This window comes from Rhinopithecus bieti, unplaced genomic scaffold (genome assembly GCF_001698545.2).
Source record: "Rhinopithecus bieti isolate Rb0 unplaced genomic scaffold, ASM169854v2 scaffold_6547, whole genome shotgun sequence".
Lineage (NCBI taxonomy): Eukaryota > Metazoa > Chordata > Mammalia > Primates > Cercopithecidae > Rhinopithecus > Rhinopithecus bieti.
The window spans coordinates 177,212-201,330 of NW_016805133.1; the positions used below are offsets into that span (position 1 = coordinate 177,212).

General features: G+C 39.0%; 1 protein-coding gene across 5 annotated transcripts in view; it reads left to right on the forward strand.

Moving 5' to 3' along the window:
* The window catches only part of CRIM1 (cysteine rich transmembrane BMP regulator 1), a 197,358-nt gene that overhangs the window by 142,268 nt on the left and 30,971 nt on the right, over positions 1-24,119 (forward strand). For all 5 annotated transcript variants that reach the window (XM_017871276.1, XM_017871277.1, XM_017871279.1 and 2 more), the window contains 5 exons: positions 3,665-3,793; positions 14,258-14,414; positions 16,532-16,653; positions 17,807-18,016; positions 21,577-21,792. In XM_017871276.1, coding sequence (XP_017726765.1) covers positions 3,665-3,793; positions 14,258-14,414; positions 16,532-16,653; positions 17,807-18,016; positions 21,577-21,792 — 834 coding nt within the window. The remainder of the gene's footprint in view (positions 1-3,664; positions 3,794-14,257; positions 14,415-16,531; positions 16,654-17,806; positions 18,017-21,576; positions 21,793-24,119) is intronic.

Genomic DNA, 24,119 nt, shown 5'->3' on the forward strand with positions numbered 1-24,119 from the left:
AAAAAAAAAAAAAAAAAAAAAAAAAAGAATCTGACCAGCTCTTGGTCATTATTCTTTAAGAACCATAAATATAATATTGATTTGAAATGCCTTAATTCAGGACGGTGTCAAATATGTCTCACTTTAGAGTTAATTATTTAGCATAAGAAATTGAATCTCAGTTGTTTCGTGTCACTTGTTTCTCAAAAAATCACCCTGATATTAGTAGTAGGACCAGTTCTGATATTATATAATAATATATTGGACTGGAAGCAAACTCTCAAATATGTTTAACAATAATAAAAGATTTTTTTTCTAGATAATTTATAAATAGGTAGATAATCTATATACTTACAGGTCATATTTTTGTTGTAATGTTGTTCTCACAGAAATCTAACTACTCTGGATATGGCCTCATATGATAGGAAACCAAGCACTAAAATGTTGGGAGAATGATGAAAGGCAGTAGACTGTAATATATGACTTCAATTGAAATGCCAGGAGATAACTAATTGCCTGCAAATGTGTTTATTACAACTCAACGGTTACTCCAATGACATAGGATATTAGCAGTAAGGACCCAAGAAACATGTGTTACCACCCGGAAAAAACCTTTAAAATTTGTTCCAGTTTGTATCTGAGTAGGAAAATGAGATGTATTTGTTAAATGTAATAAAATGAAATGCCAAGTGTTAAAATGTCTTTTTAAGAAAACCTAGACTTCTAGCTGTATTTAACATATCACAATGACTGTTGTTGTGTTCAGCCTAATCTATCGAGGGGAAATTGAATGGTTCTAAAGTAAATTGAAAGTTTTCATGAATAAAAGATTTTGTTGTGTTTTTCTGTGTTTAATGTTAAATATTGAGGGTGTAAAAATTTGAAATGGCTATGCCTCCCCATTTCTTTCATCTAATATAGGTCATAAGTGAATGGGAAAATACTAATTTTAGAGGCACAAAATGATTTTTTGCTTCTTGCATGCTACAGCATTGAGGCTTGGAAGGTATCCCATAGGACTTGTTTTACCTGAAATATTTAACACACATATTGTAACACCAGCACATACTGAACGACCCTTTCTTGCAATTTTATTTGTTCAAGTGAACAAAACCTGTTGTGCTGAATATTTTAGGAAAACATTGAACATATTTCCTGTCCTAGAGAAATGTGTGTTACGTGTACATCTGTGACTGTGTACGTAACTGTTGAAGCCATTTGGATAGGTTGGCTTCTATGACTGATAGGGGGCTGCCCAAGTCAGCATTGTGGTTCTGATCCTCAAACAACCCAGTCCATTTGTTCCTTTCACTTTCTAGCCACAGATCACAACCTTAATCTCATGTTAATCATAATATATTTAAAAAAAAAAAAACAGCACATACATCACTATTGAGAGCAAATATCATTCAGGGGTAGAAGATCATCTTTGTAAAAGTTAGACAATGGATTCTCTAAATAAATCCCTAAAATTCACTGCTGCTAAAATTCCATACTATCCTATGATGATTACACATTTTTCAGGGTCAGTTTAATCTTCTTCAATATATACTTTTTCATAGTATATTTTCTGAAGGCAAAAGTTTCTCATAAATTTCACATCTTAAATGTAAGTAAAGAATAGAAGATTTTGGTATGCGTAGATATACTTAAGACACTTCTTTACCCACAAGCTGTCTGGGAAAGCAGTGTGCATAGAGTTCAGAATTCTTCCCTCAACTTTGGCCTAATCACTCCAGAACATAGAAGTCCTTTCTCACTGGGATAACCTGTGGTGGGTTTACTTAAACCTGACACTTGCCTTCCGCTGTCTCTCATTTTTGTGGTTAGAGTAATTTTGACAAAACATTGGCAGTCTTGGGACTGAAGATTGGAATAGAATCATTATTTGGGGTAGCTAATAAAAGTGGTGATAAAAGAAAGACTAATAGGTTTGAGAACTGAAGATGTTTGCAGTAAATTTTAAGAGAATGAAGGGGAGCAGCAATACTGTGTCTAACTCAGGACGTCTTAAAATAACTAAACTTTAGTTACTTTTTGATGTTTACAGTTATCAGAAAGAATACCTTGGTTATTGAAGGACATTAGAAACTATAGCAGTGAAAAGTTTATATAAAAATTTTAGTAGGATGCTGTTCTTTGTAATAAGAATAGAGAATGTGCTATACTCACTTTATACATATTTTTACTGGGAGAATGCTGATCTAAGCATCTGTTTAGTAACTCATCATTGCCTACTACCTGTGAAGAGTTGAATCTCTGTCCCCTTTTAGTAGATGGATAAAAATTTAGAACTCTTGATCTCAGCAGTGGCAGCTAAAACACTTATTTTGATCTCTCTTCCCTGGTAACAGGAGATGAAACTTGAGAAGACAGTGTGGACTAATGGATAGAGTGATGGACAGGAGGTTAGGAACCTCTGTTCTGTTCTATTCCCAGCCTGCTACTGAGTTGCTGTGTAAACTTAGATAAGCCAGTTACCCCCTCAGCACCTCATATTTTCCATCTGTGAAAATGTAGGTAGAGACATTCTGTACTCAGCTCTTTCACAAAGATATTGTGAGCAACAACTTACTTTGAAGACGTTAGTATATTTTGGTTGAAAAATGTTGCATAAGTTGGTCAGTGCCTCTGTTTCCTTTGGCAACACCGTTCTCACAACCTGGCATTATATAAACTGTCCCTTATTGATGCGTTGAGAAACAGGTACCATTACAGCAGATTTTGTGTCGCATAGAAGCTGAGAGTGTGACTGGAGTCAGACTGCTTAGACTTGAATCTTGGGTCCACCACAAACTAATGCTGTAACCATGGGCAAGTCAGTGTGCTAGATTTCCTCATCTGTAAATTGAGGATAATAATAGCACCCACCTCACTGGAATATGGTAAAGCTGGAAGGCATTTATGAACAGCACTTTAAACCTTATATAAACACATAATATGCTTTATGAAAGTATATGTAGTTACTGTTATTACCCAAAGCAGTTCTTCATTAATGTGGCAGGTAAGGTAAAGCGTCGCCTCTGGTCTGGCTTTGTTTCGTGCCCTATTCCCAGCATGGCTGCCCACTCTTTCTCCTGAAGGCGTGTATCTCCCTCTGCCACTCCCACAAGTCTCTGGGCCCTGACGATAAGTGTGTAGTTATCTATCATATCATCTGTCATAAGTGAGGGAGTGTCACATAAAAGATAAAAGAAATCCAGGTGTTTTAAACTAGTCTCAAAAACTGATTTGTTAATTTGGAAAAAAATAGTAACAGATTTCGGAAGTATTACAGAATGGGAGTGAGATAATTGATAGTTGACAGCTGTATCCTGATTATTATAAAAAACCGGAAAACATCAGGAAGAAATAGAAGAGCAGTTAACAATTTAAATGGAGTTCATTTTAACCTCTCTTGTCTGCTTCCAGTAGTGGTGACCATCAGAGAAGAATTGTGTGAAGGTACCAAAAACTGCATGAACTGCTCAAACACAAAGAAGTAGTGTTCACATTTTCAAAAATCTGAACACAAATATATCTGTTTCAGGGGTTAAAGATATTACTAGAGCATAAAAGTGTAGGATTTGATGACAATTGTTGATTCGATTTTTGTAACATTATGGTGTGGAATTTCAAAATTTGAATAGCATCTAAAAGGTAATCATATGTTTCATTGATTATTTTTTTCTCTATTTATTATTAGAACCAACCATCATCACAGTTGATCCACCTGCATGTGGGGAGTTATCAAACTGCACTCTGACAGGGAAGGACTGCATTAATGGTTTCAAACGCGATCACAATGGTTGTCGGACCTGTCAGTGCATAAACAGTGAGTAGACAGAAAACTGTATGTTTTTTCTGAGGCCTAATATGATATTGTCAAAGCATATTATGTAATTGAATATCTTTTTCACTCCTGTTCAGACATTCCCTTGACAACCTGAAAAAAGGGGAAAAAAGTTGTTTTAACACAAACAAATACATAATCATTTGGGAGAAAGGAGCTGCTTCTTTATTGTGGTTTTTGTCTCTGTTTCCTTGATGTCCAGCTGCATTAGGAGTGCCACCTGGAATGACTTTGGAGTGCATCCTTCCAGCCACCCAGAAGGCTCTCCCTTTAGTACACTCACCAGGTCATCCAGTGACAAGGAGGTCACCCACACATACAGTGTCACATTCCACATATGACAGCCATAATCCTTAGACTGTGCTTCACTTTGTTGACCCCAGCTCTGGCTCCATGTAGATTCCAATCATGTGTCTAGGCCCTGCCCTTTAGAGTACAGAAGACTATATTGCGTTTCTTCCAGAAAAAATAAAATAATACATACACACACACCCCCCATATATGTTAAAACCATTTTCAATTCCCCTAATTCTTCTGCCAGGATAAACATCCTCATTCCCCTTGACCACTCCTCGGGTGACAAGTTTCTAGAACTTTCTTGATCTTTTCCATCCTTTGACACACAATATGTCATTATCTTTACATAAAACGTGGCCCACAAAAAAGATACTCCAAAATGGGCAGGCATGATGGCTCACGCCTATAATTTCAGCACTTTGGGAGGCTAAGGCGGGCAGATCACTGGAGCTCAGGAGTTCAAGACCAGCCTGAACGACATGGCGAGATCCCTGTCTCTACCAAAAATACAAAAAAAAAGCTAGGCATGGTGGTGTGCACCAGTGGTCCCAGCTACTCAGGAGGTTGAGGTGGGAGGATCGCTTGAGCCTGGTGGGACAAAGGTCACAGTGAGCTGAGAGCGCATTACTGTACTCCAGCTTGGATGACAGCACAAGATACTGTCTCAAAAAGAAAAAGGTACTCCAAAATTTGGTCTGCTGAGTACAGTGCTACTGTGTGGCCTAAGTTTGCATTAGCTCCTTGAATTGCACTTCATTGGCTGATACTGAACTTATAAGTAGCTAAAAACACTAGGAAGTTTTTTACATCACCTGCTGTTAGGTGGTTCTTATCTGTTCTATAATAGAATGTTGGATTTTTTTTTTTTTTTTTTTTTTTTTTTTTTTAGTGATAATATATACCCAGCCAAATATAACAATAAATTATCCTAATCGCCTTAAACCGTTTTCTAACTAGTTGGGATATTTTTAAGTTTTGACAATGTGATCTTATACTTTATGCCTCCCAGCTTATATTAAATAAGCACAGCTTACATGTCCTTATCTAAATCACTGAATTAAAATAAACTGCACAGAACCAAGGACAAAGACCTGCAGAATGATGCTGAACATAGCTGATCACTCCTTGAGTAGAGTTATTTAGCTGACAACATATATCTCCACAAGAAATCTTGAAAAACACTTGGCCCATATCTTGTCTGAAGTCAAAATATATTACAAAATACATCAGGGCATTCCTTTGCTGGAAACCCTATTTTTAAAATGAGCTGAAGTTATAGGGGCCTGGCTTGTTTTTCCAGAATCTGTACTGGCTCCTGGTAGTCAGTGCTTTATTCCTCTAAATGTCACAAATCATATATTTAACAATGATTTCTGAAGAATTTTCAGTTGTGAGTGTCAAGTTGTGTAGTTTTTAGAACATTTTGTCCCTTTTGAATTGACATTCTATTTTCTTAAATCTCTTTCCATTCTCTTCGATCTCTCTCAAACATAGTAGTGGTTCTGTAATAAGCAGGCTTTGGTCCTGTGGGTATAATTACCATGGCTCAGAGGCTTGGACTTAACATAGACACATGCTCACTTTCTGATTTATCAATTATCTCAGCCTTTAACATACCACTTAACATTAATCATTTGTCACTTTTATGAAAATATTTTTTGAAGAAGATACAAAATAGGAGTTAAGCCATTCTACTTCCTCAGTTTACATGTGACCATCACACTATCTGCAGTGGCATTAGTGCTAAAACTGAGTTTATAAAACGCTTTTTGGCCAGGCATGGTGGCTCACGCCTGTAATCCCAGCACTTTGGGAGGCTAAGGTGGATGGATTGCTTGATCTCAGGAGTTTGAAACCAGCCTGGGCAACATGGCAAAACCCCATCTGTATAACAACAGCAACAACAACAAATACAAAAGCTAGCCAGGCATGATAGCGAGGGCCTGTAGTTCCAGCTACTCAAGAGTCTAAGGTGGGGAGATCTCTTGAGCTTGGGAAGTCGAGGCTGCAGCTAGCTGTGATTATGCCACTGCACTCCAGCCTGAGTGACAGAGCAAGACCCTGTTTCAAAAACCAACAACAACAAAAACTCTTGTTAAGCTTGTCGTTACTGCCATCTTTAAATTTCCTATAAGGCTCTATCCATTTCGGGGTGTCCTGACTTCCTACACCTAATTCTCTTTAGGGAAGGGTGAGTCCCTGTTGCCTTTTATACCTCTCTTTAGAAAGCCAAGGTCACGGAGTTGCCTTGGCAGCCCAGGTTTTCTCAAATGGCCAACCTTGTTTTTTGAACAAGATAACTAGTAATTGTCATGAAGTGTTTATATTTTAATCCTTCTAATGCCCCTTCCATTAAGAAAGCTACGTCTTTCTTAACATGGGATCATATATATTCATTTTTTCTGAGTTTTAAAAAAGTCTAAAAATACAGATTTCATTGTGTCCAGTCACCTCACCTACACTCGCACCTGGATTTTGCTATTGTGAAATCTTGGCTACTTGGTCATGCTTATCTCAGACTTCGGTCACTTCACACGGAATCTTTCATCATTATATTCAAAGAAGCAGTTTCCCTCGACTGCCTTTAAAGGAAGTCAAAATATGTCCCTTGGCAAATAGTCACTGGCAAATAGTCATTTGGCAAGTTGAGACTATAAGGAAGATGCATATTTATCCTATCTTTAGGTTAGTGTTTTATTTGGCATTTTAAAAGGAACATCAGTGTGTGCTACCTGAGTGCACCTCCAATTCATTCACACTTAGGAAGAAATACGTACAGGAGGAGACCGTTGCATTTTGTATCAATAAATTTATTATTTGCAAATTTTACCCATTTGTAGAGATAGCTGGTCTTTCTTCCTTCCTTCCTTTTTTCACCTAATATAAACAGAGCATCTGCCACGTTCTAGGTAGCATACTAGGTATTAAGGCCACAAAGATGACTAAAATGCAAGACCTTCCCTAAGGAAAAATGTCTCCTATAGCATAAACACTCATGAAAGATCACTACTTTAAGCCAAAGTGTGTAACTTACAAATGTAAATTCTTTTAATAGGAAACTTTGGTCCTTCAGCAGAACCCAGGCTTATGTTCACACCAGAGTAGAGAAAGAACTGCCCATCTCCCAGGGCTCTACTTGGTGCTCAGCAGATACTGGCTCAGTGAATAAAAAGGAAACCTTCAGGATCAGAGATGCCTTTGGATATCATTCTTGCCTGAGGTCTCCCTTTGAGATCTTGCTATTCTAATAATATATCCATCTCATTTTGGATTCTTCTTGACATGAGTTAGTCTTGTCATCTCGCTCACTGCCCCACCGTATACCTAAAGGCTTACTTCAATGCTAATTGGAATTTTTCAGTTTGTCCTGTACAGAAGTCTAGACATATAGCATTCTGCTGTCACCTCCCCCATTCCTATTAGCAATCCAAGTTATTTGGCAACTTTGGAAGCCACACCTTTGGGATGTGAGTCAAATCAAACCAAATTTCCTGATCCTGGGTTTTGTCAGATTCTTATGATCGTATGCAACTCTCCTCTCAGGCTCTGCACAGCAGCTTTTGTGTTGCACAGAAGCTGAAAGTGTGACTGGAGTCAGACTGCCTGGGTTTGAATCTTGGGTCCACCACAAATTATGCTGACTTGCACATGGGTAATAAAGGCAAATTGTTTTACTTCTTTGGGACTCTGTGTCCACATATGTGAAGGGCAAATAATAGTACCAAACTAATGGCTCATTTCGAGGACTAAATGAATGAATGCAAAGCTAACTCTTTGGCTGGCATATGGCTGTTGTTTCCCCTGCACTGTAACTATTTTATGGCATCTTTTTCTGAGTCAGCCCAAGCTAGCTGACATGGAAAGCCCCAGCGTCCCCGCCCCACTTTGTTCCTGCCCCATTACCCTGCCTCCAGTTCTTCCTGCCCTCTAAGGACACTCACACCAACAGCTTTCCTTTTACTTTTTCATTTCATTTTAACCCTCAAATATTATCTTTCTCCTCCTTGGTTTTAGAGAAGGGAGTTTCTTATAGCCAAGTATGGAGTATTAGATTATTTTTTTCTATTGCAGCTGCTTTATATAGGTATTTATTTTGTCCCAAATTCACCCTTACATTATTTTTCTGCATCCCCTCAAAACCTTTTGCACATACAGTAGTCCTAAGCATTTATACCTAAGTTTTCTCTTAAGGATTTAGGACTAGTTTCCATTGGTTTCTAGATTTTTTTTTTTTTTTTTTTTTTGATACGGGGTCTTGCTTTGTTACCCAGATTGGAGTTCAGTGGTGCAAACACAGCTCACTGCAGCCTTGACCTCCCAGGCTCAATCAGTTCTTCCACCTGAGCCTCACAAGTAACTGGGACTATAGGCACTGCCACCACACCCAGCTCATTTTTTTTGTATTTTTTTGTAGAGACAAGGTTTTGCCATGTTGTCCAGGCAGGTCATGAACTCCTGGCCTCAAGCAATCTGCCCGCCTTGGTCTCCTAAAGTGCTGAGATTACAGGTGTGAGCCACCACACCTGGCCCTTCAAGATTTCTTAAAACAAGGCCAGCACCCCACAAATATTTCTCCTGTCTTCATTGATTTGTTGTTAGTTCATTCATTCATTATTTTATTCATCTAGCATTTGTTGAGTGCCTACTATATGCTAAGCTGTGTAGGGATACAAAGAAGATTAAAAATAGTCCTTACCCTTGACTTACATTGGTAATTTGTTGGTAATATTAGTCATATGTTAATATGTTGTAAAGAGATACAACATAATCTAGCCTGTTGTAGACAATCACATTAGGATTGAAATCAAAACCCTGTAGAAACATGTCCTTCAAAAGTAGGTGGCAAGTATACGACGCAGAATTCTTTCATTCGAACATATTGTATTTTACTGTTTTAATCTGTAACAAATAACATTCTTGTAACACTAAGAAAAATAGTATACATCCAGGACATATAGAAAGTTTACATTATCCCTGACTCAGTTCCTCAAAACATGTTTAGAATAAAAAATGTTTTAAAAGTACGATAGCAACAAAAGTTTAAAACTAAAATTATTTTAAATGATATAAAGCTAAAAAAATTAAATAAAATAAATAAATAAATAATAATTTTAAAAAATGGTATAAAGCCACTAGTAACCTAACACTTTATTGATACAAGCTTTTAACAACATTGCTCTTTAACCAGTGTCTGTTGCTAATAGACGTAATATACCCGCTTACTACATAAACTCTGTATGAAAGACATCTGTATGAATTAAGTACCATCAATCTTTTGGCATCTTAGTGTACACATCTTTAAATCAAGTGGACTTGATCAGATTATTTGTAACTTCTCTTCCAGTTTTAACATTCTTTAATTTTAGATGTTAATAATGCTTTTTCTAGAAACTGATGCAGGCATGTAGAATTTTGCATCAGTCAGCAGAGAGGAAAGAGCCTTCATATTTTTCATGAAATATGTATCTGAATCAAACATCACAAGAAGGTTGCAGCATCGAATATAGGGAGGCAGGCTCCTTGTTTTATTTCACTGTAATTCTAAACTAACACCTATCAGGGTCAAAATTGAGACCACCATTTGTAATGTTGCATTTCTGTATTTAATAGTCTTGGGAACTTCATGGCCATCCTGAACTGATAATAGGTTTGTAGGAATTGCCAGTATCTAAGAGTTTAAAATACAGTAAGTCCTCGCTTAACATCCTCTGTAAATTCTTGGAAACTATGACTTTTGTGAATTGACATGTAACAAAACCAGTTTTACCAGAGGCTAATTGATATAAACAAGAGTTAAGTTCCTACCTTATATTTCTGGTCACGAAAACATCACCAAACTTCTAAATAAAGACCTAAAACATTTCTAATAGTAAAAGTTAAAGTAAGTATGAGTTATATATACATTTAAGAAAGATTAACAAAAAACAAGTACGATGGTGATTCCCCATTTTTAATGAATCAGTGAGTGATAGTAGTTGTAGTGGTGCTGTGTTAAATCAACGAATAAATGTTTGCAAAGCAAACATTGTAAGGAGCACCTCCTTCTGCCATGCAGTTCAAACACGTACAATACCCACTGTGGCAGGCTCACTGAACCCTTTTGTCCTACATTGTTTATTGTACGTTTGTGTGATTATCACCTGCTTTAACACATTTTTATTTTATAAGAATTTGTATTTATTCACTCATTTATTTTCCAACATGTTTATTCCAGGCCAGGGTTGAGGGTAGCTAGAGCCCATTCCAACAGCTCTGCAAGCTGCAAGGTGGGAATCGACCCTGGACAGGACACCATCCCATTGCAGGGTACACTGACACACACACACACACACACTCTCTCTCTCTCTCTCACATAGTCTCTTTCTCTCTCTCTCACACACACACACACTCTCTCTCACATACTCTCTCTCTCACATTCTCTCTCTCTCTCTCTCTCTCTCACACACTACACACACACACACACACACATTCAGATTAGGACCATGTAGACACTCCAGTTCACCTAATATGCTCATTTGCTCATCCCACACAGCATGGAGAGAACATGCAGTCTCCACACACAGAGTGGCCCCAACCGAGAACTGATTTTTATTCCCCTTGTTAAGTTATGACACAATGACGTTGAAGAAAACCACTGCTGTTTGAGGACCTGCTGTACTACAGCGAAGAGTGTGCAGAAATTTGCTGCGCTCCTCTAGGGGACACCATCCACAGTGTGTTCTCCATGGAGGTTACATTGTGTTTATATATAATAAAGAATGAATGGCGCCCCCCACAGCTGCATCACGTTTTGAGCATAGGAGCAAACATTTCTTTTTTTCCAGAATGAACAGAGTGTTTACTACATAGTTGCTATCGACCGGCACTGCTGTACAGTCCCTGTACTTTGCCATTATTCATCACTTTCTCTTCAATAGTAACTTCTCCCCATGGATTAGAAAGCAGTTTTAGATCACAGTAAAGTCATAATGCTGAAAAATTATGAACATAAAGCCACCTTTTTCTCCATGGTTGCCTCAAGTGATGTACTGAAGCTTTACAAACAAACAAACACCTACCCTTCTATGAATACTGTTTTTCTAATCTCTGTTCTACTCTTTATTTATGGTTTTTATTGTTTTTGTTTTTTTTAAGACACAGGTTCTTGCTCTGTCACCCAGACTAGTGTGCAGTTGTGCAGTCATAGCTGTCACTGCAGCCTCAACCTCCTGGGCTCAAGTAGTCCTCTTGCCTTGGCCTCCCAAGTAGCTGGGATTACATTCACTCACCACCACACCCAGCTAATTTTTTATTTTTTGGCAGAGGCAGGGTCTCACTGTGTTGCACAGGCTGGTCTCAAACTCCTGGCCTCAAGCAGTTCTCCCATCTCGGCTTCCCAAAGTGCTGGGATTACAGGTTCAAGCCAGCTGCAGTCAGTCTGCTCTTTATTTAAATGTTTGCCGTGATGATACATTTCTCTTAAGAAAACTTCATAATTGACATATGTGGATTTAAGACTACCTTCCAGTCTTTAATGTTGTCTATTTCTGAACTAGAAGATGGTATTTTGAGATGTTTTGGCAAGTGCCGGTATTTCAGGACAATTTCAGTGTTATCAGAGTAAGTTATTTTCATGCTGTCATTTCTCTGATAATATGGCAGTCTTCATGACAGTGGAGGAATAGGTAACAAGAACACTGATGCATTTATTTAGCAAATGTTGTGGAATACCCACTCTGTACTAAATACCACCGTAGTCCCTATACAGTGTGCCTAAAGATACCAGGGCCTGGGCCTAGAGCTCCCTCTGTTGGGAAGCTGCATGTAGATGGGCCAGAGTGTAGCATGCAGGGGAATGTTCCCAGTTCAGGGCAGCACTAGGGCATCCCACTCTAGGAGGCATAGCCAGTCTCCTTCTAATGAATGTCCTGTATTTTTATTTAAATGCACCAGCCTTTCTTTGAAATTCCCTTCCATTGCAAAGCAGAGGTAGATTACAGACTAGTTTTTATCACGTTGTTTAAACTTGAATGGAGACACAACAGTTTTCTTTAAAGGTGAAGCACATTCTAGATCAAGGTCTATGGAAAAACTCCTTCTTTATTGCAGGACCAGAAAAATAAAGGCACCAAGGTGCTCAGGCTCCAAAATTTCAAGGAATCTAATCCCAAGGGATATTGACTGACTCTGGGAAGTTTTCAGGGTGTTTTTAATTCATCTGTTTCCCAACATAATCCATTTGTGGTCATGACCTAAAACTTCTTGTGACAGAAAAATGGGTTCACAATTTAGATGTCTGTGTTAGAGAAACATGGCTAATAAAGTCTTCTTTTTTCACCATTCCCTTAATAATGGGGAATGAAAAATTTATGACCTTTCAAGTCATATAATTACAAATTTCTAAATGAACCATTTAGAATTTATCTTCTAAGGATGCAAATTAGTAATCAGTTGCTTTGCAGTGTAATACAGGCCCAGGAGGTTATATTTCTATGTGTAATAAAAGGTTTATGATAATGACAGAGTAGAAAATTATACCATAAATCACATTTTCCTTCTTAAAAGATAGCAAATTAAATATGCAAATATTGCCAACTAAGATTCACAAAAGACGCTATCTTGAAATATTTGTGTAAAACACGGACCCATTTCACCTATTCATTGTAGTTAAGGTTTAATTTTAGATTATAAGTGTGTTTTGAGGGGACAGATGCATTCTGTTTTTCCCAGCGACTTATGTGTTATTACAGTATTCATGCTTAAAGGATGTCCAGATAAAATAAAAATGTGTTCATCATTCCAATAATAGACTCCGCTTCCCATTTCACCAGTCCATGTAGAACAATATTCAAACATTGCCATACTTTGGCCATCACCATATTAACTTCCCTTCTTTAAATTTGATTGTCTTTCAAATTCTACATTTAATTCACACAGATCTCAGCGTGCTTAATTTATATAATAAAGCATGCTTTTTTTTTTTTTAACCTTAAACATTTCTATTTCCCTTTTCTCTGGTAAGCCTTATATAACCTTTTAAAATCATTTTGGAAGACTTCTATTAGGCTAATAACTTCAGTAATGTTGCTAGTCACCATTGTTACTTTCATTTTTTGTTCTTCTAAAATAGTGTAACTGACTAGCAGAGGACAGTTAAACATCACTCCAGATTCTGCTGTTAGGGGATACTTTGAACACTTCAAATAGTGGTTAAACATTTATATGAGTATGTTTTCAACACACACATTTTGTTAACTAAAAAGCCTATTATGTAAGTATATCCAAATACATGGGTATTTATCAGCCCATAGAGAAAAAACACTGAATATTTTAATTACTAGCATGTTGTAAGAGATGTACTTTTTTTAAAGGAGTAGTAAGAAATCCCTTATGCTACATACAATATGCAGTATTATATGATAGCATCTAACACCCATAAAGGTAATTATCATGTGGAAATTTAAAAACATGCGTTATGGGATGGGCGCAGTGACTCACACCTGTAATCCCAACACTTTGGGAACCTGAGATAGGCGAAACTCCATCTCTACTAAAAATACAAAAATCAGTTGGGCGTGGTGGCGCATGCCTGTAATCCCACATACTCGGGAGGCTGAGGTGGGAGAATCACTTAAACCCAGGAGACAGAAGTTGCAGTGAGCCAAGATCATGCCACTGTACTCCAGTCTGAGTGACAGAGCGAGAGATTCTGTCTTAAAAAAAGAAAAAAGGACATGCATTATTACGGACCTGCAACAGAAATAAAACATATAATGAAAATTGGACTGTAAATTTCTAATTCCCACATAACATAAATGGTCATCAGTGATTTAAAGTGATTTATAAAGTTCATGGAAAAATTATCTGAGTCATTAATTGTAATAGTTATCGGCCTGTTCTTCACTCAGAGCCTACCAGATTTGGGTACACTTTAGAAATCTAGGCATTTCAGAGTTGGACTTTATTTTGTTTATTACCACCAAAACATGGAGTCATGTGATAACCATGAAATAGCACAGTCAATGCTTTTTAATGATAACCAGGGCCATGGTAGAGCTGAGAAATTGGAATCTGTGCAAGAGTGGAGGATTCGGGGACGGTATTTTAGCATCGAAGTGTTCTGCTCTGTTCATCTTTGGAAGAAATAATGCCGTCTCTGTGTCTTCACAGGCGAGGAACTGTGCTCAGAACGTAAACAAGGCTGCACCTTGGACTGTCCCTTCGGTTTCCTAACTGATGCCCAAAACTGTGAGATGTGTGAGTGCCGCCCAAGGCCCAAGAAGTGCAGACCCATAATCTGTGACAAGTATTGTCCACTTGGATTGCTGTATGTATTTCTTAATTCAGAAGAGCTATTATAAAGTGCAACTTGGCGAAATGTTTCTACACATTTTGTTTTATATGTTGTTTGTGAATTAATCTATGATGTATTGAACCCAGAATGTCTATACTTGTTAGGTGATTCAGAAAGCACAGAAATGGTGGTATCTGCAAAGAAAAGAGTCAGATTTAACTCTTATATTTTATAGAGGTGGGCCAGACACACCCTTTGTGCCTGTTGTGTGAGACTTTCCCATAGCAGAGTCCTTTAGACCCTGCTGGCGAGATTAGGAGATGGAATTGAGAGGACCCAGTGTTGGAAATGCTACAGCCCTTCACACCTGTCCCAGGGTCTGTTTGTGATCATTTATTTAACACATACTCTAAGATCAATTGAAGACCGACCCCCACTCACTTGATATATAATGCATCCTTATCTGCCATGCCTAGGTGTCTCACCTTGGAACTAGTCAGCGTTTCGTATTTTTTTCTTTATCTAGTGTTAGATTTTATGAATTTTCTTAGAGATAAGGGTCATGACTTTTGTTTTCTAATACACCTTATTGAGTCAAACTCCATGAAAATCTAGATTATTCCAGTGGGGGAGGGTGGAAATAGACACTTCATATTTGTTTCTTTAGTGTTTGTATAAGCACCTGTATTTGCCTTTATATCAAGTTGATACCTTTAGAAAAATCACCTTAGTTTATATTTTTTCCTTTGCTGTCTTTCATTTCAATCTGTCTTTCCAACTTGGTATATTTATGTGACTGCTAGAAATTCTTTTTTTTTTTTTTTAAGGCACGGTATTGCTCTGTCACATAGACCGTAGTGCAGTGGCACAAGCATGGCTCACTGCAGCCTCAACCTCCCAGGCTGTCAATCCTCCCAGCTCAGCCTCAGCCTCCCAAGTAGCTGGGACTAGAGGCATGTGCCACCATGCCCAGCTAATTTTTGTGTTTTTTGGTGAGATGGGGTTTCACCATGTTTGCCAGGCTGATCTGGAACTCCTGGCTCAAGCAATCAGCCTGCCTCGGCCTTCCAAAGTGCTGGATTACAGGCGTGAGCCACTGTGCCCAGCCTAGTACTAATAATTATAAGGGACTTAGACCCATCATCTCTTCTCATCTTCTGTCAGTCATCCTTTTCATTCTTCCTTTAAAAATTCTAGTTTTGGGAGAGGTCTTCTTTCTAATTTTCATTGGATAATTAAATTGGAAACATTGTTCCTTAAAATTCCCCAGATAAAATAATGAATCATCATCATTCTTAATCCTAAAATATGAATATGATGCCAATAAGAGTATTATTTCTTAACCTGACTGCTAATATAAAATGAAGTAGCATTACCACAATAGTAGCTGCAACCACTTGCTACAGTATCATGGCAGTTCAGAATCAAGGCTTTGTTCAAATCCAGCCTTCATCTTGGAGAAAAATCTCTTAGATGATTGTAAATTTCACTTTGTATTCCTGCCGGCACATTCAGGGAGGACCCAGTTGGACACCTTGGACAACTGAATATTATACTGGCTAGAACACATGTTTTAAGGACACACACCAAAAGAGAATTCCTGGCCAGACACCACGTGGGAGTGTCAAGATGAAGGCAGCAGTTGGTGCCCCTTTTATGTAACCTTCTGACTGAAGATTACTTTATGCATGCAGCAGATACTTCCAGAAAGGAGGGAGGGGGAGGGATAGATGGATGGATGGATCAGTAGGTAGGTGGGTGGGTGGGTGGATGGATGGATGGATGGATGAACAAATGAATAAACAGATAAACCAACAAAATCTCCTTCACTTTCCTATTCATGGAGTTTCACATTCACCTTTTAATGTGGTGTACCACTCTCCCAAATTAAATCAACAGTCCTGTCATTGGGATTCTGAGAGCCACATCCTAGAAGCGCACAAGTGCTTAAGCAACTCTCAGCCTTGGTCATGAGTGAGTAGTGGTCATGGCCACAGGGTGCTAATTACCCATACCCCAGGAGTCTGAGAGCAAAAGTCAAGTCATTCTGTTTAATAGCAATATCACTTTATTGACCCTTGGTCTGAGTGCTTGGGCATCATTTGAGACTTTTTGATTTTCTGACTTCTGACAAAATTTTAATTACCCAGGAAGAATAAGCATGGCTGTGACATCTGCCGCTGTAAGAAATGTCCAGAGCTGTCATGCAGTAAGATCTGCCCCTTGGGTTTCCAGCAGGACAGTCACGGCTGTCTTATCTGCAAGTGCAGAGGTAAGTGTGTACGCATGGCCCTTCCCCCTCAAAGCAGCCAGGGGCACCGAAACAAAGAACAGAAGGACACCCTGTAAATGAAATGGTTTCAGTGATTGCTGCCTATTCTGACACAAATGTCAGTCTCTGTGGGACCGTCCCACAGGACTCCATTTTCCTTTCATTTTTATGAAGTAAAAGCTTAGAATAGAATGTAAAGTAAGCATATGATGGACAAGCACGTTGACTAAATTAATCACTTCCCAGCTCTTTTTACTCGTATCAGTAACTTTAGCCTAAAGCACAATTATCTCAACCTCTATAGAGCCTCTCTCTGTTCAGGAGTAAGATCCATAAAATTGCAACAGTAAATATCCCCATTTCAAAGTTCTAGAGGGTGGGTATAGCTCAAAAGTTAGCTCCTGTATTTCCAGATAACAGTTTTCCTTGAGAATTTAGCCTTTGGCTGAATAAGCACATGCCAGCCCACAGCTGTGAATAAGCACAGAGCCCAGGTATCCCTGCTGCTTGAGGCTTCTCCAGGGAGATTCCTGAAACCACTGAGCATGCGCCCTGACCGCCGTTTCTGCCCTTACCCCAGCTCCACCCCTGCTGCCTGTCCCTGTATGTTGTACTTGTCAGCATAATCCACAGATTAAACTATAAAAGATTCCTAAACTTTGCTTTACGATTTTTCAAAACTGGACAGTTACCACCTTAATGGTGTTTCTAAGGGGTTGGAGTAAACAAAAATCTAGTCACTGTTTTAATTGTTCTGCTGAACAAAACTCTGTTATTTGCAAGGGGCCCAGGATGTCCCCATTGGTTGAAGCTTCTAGAGCAATTATTCTGGATACATTCAACATATGTGTAACATTTGTTATAAAGTCAGTGCTTGTTTATTGTTATAAAATATGAGAAAGTAGAGTAGAAGGAATAAAAAATCAGCGATCATCCTACCAATTGGAGAGAAACTATTTGCAGGTTTTTTCCTCTTTTTTCAAAATTGAGAGCATATTGACTTAAATTCTTTTCATGAACATATCCCATGTCACAAACTATCCTGTGTAGACATAATTGTTGGTGGCCAGGGTCCAGTCCATGTACAGACTCTGCAGGCTGTTTCTCTTATGCAGTAGCCACTTCTTTACCAGGCTGCGTTCTGTCTGTCTAGAGGTCTCTGCTTCAGCTGGGCCACCCATCCTGTCGGGCACTTGTCTCACCGTGGATGGTCATCATCATAAAAATGAGGAGAGCTGGCATGATGGGTGCCGGGAATGCTACTGTCTCAATGGACGGGAAATGTGTGCCCTGATCACCTGCCCGGTGCCTGCCTGTGGCAACCCCACCATTCACCCTGGACAGTGCTGCCCATCATGTGCAGGTAAAAGCTGGCTGCCATCTGTGTGCTCCATAAGCAAATGACTTCTGCCTTGCAGGGGTCTAGACACATTTGTAACTCTGGAGAGGTTGGAGGGGACAACCCCTGGAACACTTTTCAGCACTGCGTGGCTTTTGTCAACAACCACCACAGAATGGTCCGGGCACTATCAGTGAAGAACCAAAGACCAGAGAAAATTCTGACATTCTAGAAACAAGTCTCCTTTCTGAATGATTGACTCAGTTATATAAGGTCTTTGGACTACATTTTTGTAAATGTTTGTGGGCTGATGTACTTACATTCCAGCTCTCCATTTTATTGATAGCATATTAAGTCTGAATGTCCTCATTAATTTGAGGGGATTGGTGCTAGTTTTATCCCATAAAACCGTATCACATATAAAGTAATGTTTGAGAGGGAGAAACTTGTTGAAGTCTGTGGCTATTGTTCTTTTTTAAATTAGTAGACATGTGGCACTCTTGCCAAATGAAGAGATTTAGAGTTAACACACATCCAAAACACTTAAAATCATAATCATGGTAATCAAGATAAGTTACTGGAAAACCAGAACAGATTTGTAATTCAGGGGGGTCTGAATTATAATTGTCAATAACAGTAATTATAACCACAAACCTCATCTAGTACCTTTTATCCAAAGAGCTCAACACAGTCTTATATCTATTATTTCCCTCTCTGTGCAGGCCACTTTGAGTTAGGGAAAAACACACTGAGGCAGTTTCTCATTTGGAAAACAGACACAGAAAGATGGACTCTCTTACCCAGAGTAAAATAGTATGTCTGCCGAAAGGCCTGGGAAAAATGAAGTCTCTCAAATCTTGTATCAGATTTGTTTCAAAGTTAAGTCTACTGTCAGGTTTTGGAGTATGATTGTTTTTCCTCTGGTCAGTCCTGGTCCTGTATCTCCCTGTGCATGAGTCCACCTGTGCAAAAGGTGTAGCTGGGAGCCTGAAGCCTGGTCCTTTTGCAACAAGACTAGCCTGGGAGGGAAGTTGACCTTGTTCGCCATGGTCGGGGAGTCAGGGAGAGGGACACTTAAGTCCCTTTCAGCTCTGAGATTCTGCACAGCTCAATAGCTACAGTATCAGAGTGACAGGCAGCTCCCATACCTTGTAGAAAACCAGATTACAATGCAGAAGAGATGACTCTCTTTATTTTGTTTTGCTTCCCTATAGTTCAGTTAGAAGTATTCCGTATCAGAACTCTTTCCATTTTTCCCATATTTTGCTAGTTAAATGTGAAAAGTTCTAGAGCCCCTGCATAAGAAGGTAAATGAGGACTTTAATATGATAGAACTTTGTACTGACTCTTTGGGGAGGGAAAAGTCATGTGTTTGCATGAAGACCCCTGCTTTAATTATAGATGTGAATGCATAGAGGAGGGATTTGTACCTGGGTCTTCGCTAAACATCCTCAATGAAGAATTCTAACAGCTAGATTGGTAGAAATGCAAAGACATTAAGAATAGATAATTGACCTAAGAACTGAAAATGAGTAGAACCAGAAAGATACTTCTCTATTACAGAGTCATAGAAAGTTCTTATGTAAGCACATGTGAAGTTGTTGTTAATACCTTATTGTGGGTGTGTCAACATCTGGATATACGTGTATGAAAACACATTTATATATATGGATGTGTAGAGGTAAATTTTTTCCACAAACCTTTAGCATGTTGCCATATAAGGCTCCTTCTGAGTAGAGACTCCAGAGCTGTTGCATTCACGGACTCCTGCTTTAAAGAATATTTTTCTCCCCTCTTCATTCCAAGATCAGCTGTTTTTCTTCTTGGGATACAGGAGCATCTCCTGAACTCTTCTAATGAATATTTACTAAATGATACCGTCTCTGAGATTTTCTGTCTTCCATACTCTCTACCTTTGAGTTTATCTTTTGTCTCTATGTCTCTGGCCTGTCTTGTGTTTTGCCTTGAGGCACATCGTATGGCAAAAAGGTGAGCAAGAAAGCATACCTACAAACACACACATCAGATTTCCTCTGACCACTTCCGTACATGTCAGCATTGAACAAGGCAGTAATTGTCAGTCCTCTCCAAGCCCTTTTTGAAAGCAATAAGGGAGGCTTTTGCTATATTCATTTATTGATACTTTTTGGGACTTTTGTTTCTCTGTAAACCACAAATGCACATTTACCGCATTGTTCAGCACAGTTTTCATTGTAGTCATCTTCCTCTCTGTTGTTCTTATACTGGAAAGCTGGTTACAGTTGCTTGCGAATGTAAGCATGGATTGATGAATATCAGTTTTCTGTGATATGTCCCTGGGTCTAAGTTCCAGCCTTTTTAGTAATTCCCTTGAGACGAAGCTGTATTAGAAGTTTTTACCCCCTTAACTGGAAATCAGCCCACATCACTTAATTTCATTAGTATTGTTGACTCTCATACTAACCACCACTTTGAAAGTCATAGCCCCAATTCACTCTTAAGGAGATTTCAGCTCTGAGCATCTCTGCATATATGGGCCCGTAATGGGGCGTGACTTCCACCGAGCTCCAAGCATGAGCTAGCCATGATGTCTCCAGACTATTTCTTGGCGGGATTCAACACTGTCAACACCTTCTGGAAGTGCTTGTTGTATTTGGATTACGTGACTATGGTTAATGTCTTCATACTTCTCATTTCCCCAGAAAAACTTCAGGGCAACTCCCAGCCCCTCTTCAGACATTGTCAACATTAAATTCCCTCTCTATCAGTGTCATCTCTCCGAGAGACCAAAACTACCTTTCCTCTGGGGCAGGAAATGATAGTTATCACCAGCCTTCCAGCATTTACATCTCTTGGTGATGTTCTTGCCAAACACATGTTTAGTCTCAGGTGAGGGTTTTCAGACTGTTGATTCTACAGGAGCATTCCTCCTCAGTTTGCTGGCCGCTGGTTTAGATTGGGGTGTGGCCTGCTTGACAGCAGGATGTATTTCCAAGCATAAAAGTACTCAGGATCCCAGAAATAATAAAGCAGATAGGGCATCGATCATTTGGAAGTTTTATTTAATCCGGAGACATATCCGTGATCCAAACAACCATAGACTTGGGTTGCAGTTTCCCTTGTCTCTCCCTGAGCTCTCAGTTTCCTCATGCGTAAAATACGGTGACTGTAAGGAATAAATGAAATAACACATGTAAAGTGCTTAGCATGGAAATAACTGAACCATAGCAAGTATTCCGTCAATGACAGATCTGAATTCGAGACAATCCTACACATTCACAGAAATGCCAGAAGAGGCCCCTGTTCTCATCTCTAGAGTGGGAGTGCCCCCCCCCCCGTAATTTAATGATCTTATTGAATTATCTTATTACTGTTGACGGACTCGAACCACTTGAACCTCACATCCTAATATTAGCTCTTTTGCCATTGTCTTCTGTTTCCATGCATAGAATATTTTCTTCACTATTCTCTTGATAAGAATAGAGTGAGATGCTCTTCAGAGTTCATCTTTTTTATCCCTGAAAGCAAACAGCACCAGGCTTTCAGGAGTTGGAAAGATTGCAGATGAATAATGTCTTGTGCTCTGATTTTGTGTCATTCCCCAGATGACTTTGTGGTGCAGAAGCCAGAGCTCAGCACTCCCTCCATTTGCCACGCCCCTGGAGGAGAATACTTTGTGGAAGGAGAAACATGGAACATTGACTCCTGTACTCAGTGCACCTGTCACAGCGGACGGGTGCTGTGTGAGACAGAGGTGTGCCCACCGCTGCTCTGCCAGAACCCCTCACGCACCCAGGATTCCTGCTGCCCACAGTGTACAGGTAAGCAACATCATGCCTCATATATGCTTGGTGGGGAAGGATGCAGCTCTGGGTGTTGTCATTCTGTGGGACCCACAGATCAGGGTGACCCCCATGTAGGAGTGCGCCAAACCCGGTATCGCCTCAGGAACAGCTATCAGCCTGCTTCCTGCATGTATTCTCTTTATCAGCCACCTATTTATGCAGTCAGTGTGCCTCATACCTGAGATAACTGTGAAACAAAAAAGGAGACTGTTTATCTTGCCATTTATTTCCTTAACCCTACATCTCAAACTCAAGGAATATACCTAAGTAGAGATAGTTTCACCGCACCAAATTAACCAAATGATTTTGTTAATGTGAAAAGTCATCCTTGTGTAACAAATGTGAAGAATAGTTATTGATAAATCATGTAAATAAAATTCTTTGAAAAATATAAGGGTGGTGAAGAGACCTTGAAATATGCATAATGCCACACCCTCAAACTTGGGATGATTAGTAAGTTAATATCAAAAAGCATTAAGTAAGTAGCACTGCACATGTATAAGGAGTGCTAATTATTTTCTACTTTTTATTTCTCAGATAATCTGACCTTAGCAGGTAAATGTATGGCCATGAAACTTATTAGAAGGAAATTTGTCAAGATGTTAATCATAAGTTACTGGTTTTATATAACTTTAGTAGTACTTTTAATTAACAGTAGATGCGACTTTTTCAAAAGATATTTAAATATAAAATTACCAAGTTGACAGAACAACTAGTTTTCTTGTTGTTGCTTATTCTTCCCATATTTCAACTTAATAACCATTTACTTTCTAAACATATTCGTAGAGCATTTCTGCTCAGCAAAACATAAGCCCTTGTATTTTATTACTTTTTTTTGCATTGGATTATCTAGTCAGCTTGCCAGAATCTGTTGTTTCATTATTATGTGCAGCAGCATCAGTGTCTAAATTTTTTATAGGTTTATGTTGATGGCGTTTTTGGAATTAATCAGATGAACTTATAGGGATAGCCACATTACTGGCTGTTGTCATCATGCACGGCAGCCCAAGTATTATCATTTTAGTACAGAATTGTTAATCTGAGAAGCTTAATTAGCACTACATCTTTTCTAGTATAAGAAATCGTTCATATGTGTTACATTTTTAGGATATGCATGACCTATCATTTCCGACTATGTTGGCGTCACAATTTACTCAGATTCAAACCTTACTAATGTTTTTTGTTAATATATAGCAATGACTTTACTTACATCCCCTTGGTAGAAACCCCTTAGAGTGGTCTTTTCCTTGGTGATAATGGATTTATATCCATTTATCTATTGAATTTACAAATATTTATAGAATGCCCGAATTGAGCTATGGGGATTCCAAGGTTAATGAAAACAGACATGACTCCTGTCCTGGAGCAATCACCAAAAAAAGAGCCAAGCAATCCAATATTCCACATTAAGTCAATAATGATAAAGTGAGAGGTGTGCCTTGAGAGGGAGGATTCAAGAACATAGGCAATCCGGAAACTAAAGCAGCAAATACCCCTAGTGCTGTTTGTGTTAGGATCTGAGTGATGAACTTAGGGGTTGACTAAGGGAGTGGCACTGGGGGAGGAAATGCCTCCAGGACCACTGGCCCAAATTCATTGATGGGACACCTTACTGAATTCAGAGTTTCAACCCGTACAGAGAAGGAGAGCTACATGGAGATGGAACCTCTGAGTATGCTAATGTGGGTGGCATGTGCAGAGGCCCAGGGGTTCTAGCCAAGCAAGGCGGTGGTATTCCTGCATCCCTTTCCATCTTTCCAAAGAACAGGCAACCCCTCACGTGCCTGGCTTTGACTTCTCATTCATTAACTTAGGCCTGGATTTTTTTCTTTACCTATAACTAATGGATGTTTCTGGACTTTCTCATTCACAGTTGTATTGAGATACAAAAAAATAAAAAGCTTTAAAACTCAAATTATCAGTTTCTTCCCATCACAGTAATTCCCAACAGTGGCATTGATAAGCGGCATATTACACATATAGAAAAATACCATCTCTAATCTTAGGACACTTGCATTCTAAAATGGCCCAAAAGGCATAGCTCCACAGTGTGGTAACAGCTTACGAAGGGTCGTATCCCTCATGCTGCTTCCCTCTGTGGGATGCCCTGTCATTTCCTCTCTTCAGCTTTCCCTCTTCTCTGGCCTGGTTTAAAGCAAGGTCTGGTAAGGAAATGAGGAAAGATTGCACATCACTGCAAGTGAAGCTTATTTCACCAGCATACAAAAGGGAGAAGGTAAAATAGCACTTGTTTCTTTCCATAATGTTTAAAATTTTCTTTCCTTTATTTTTAGAGTTGGAAA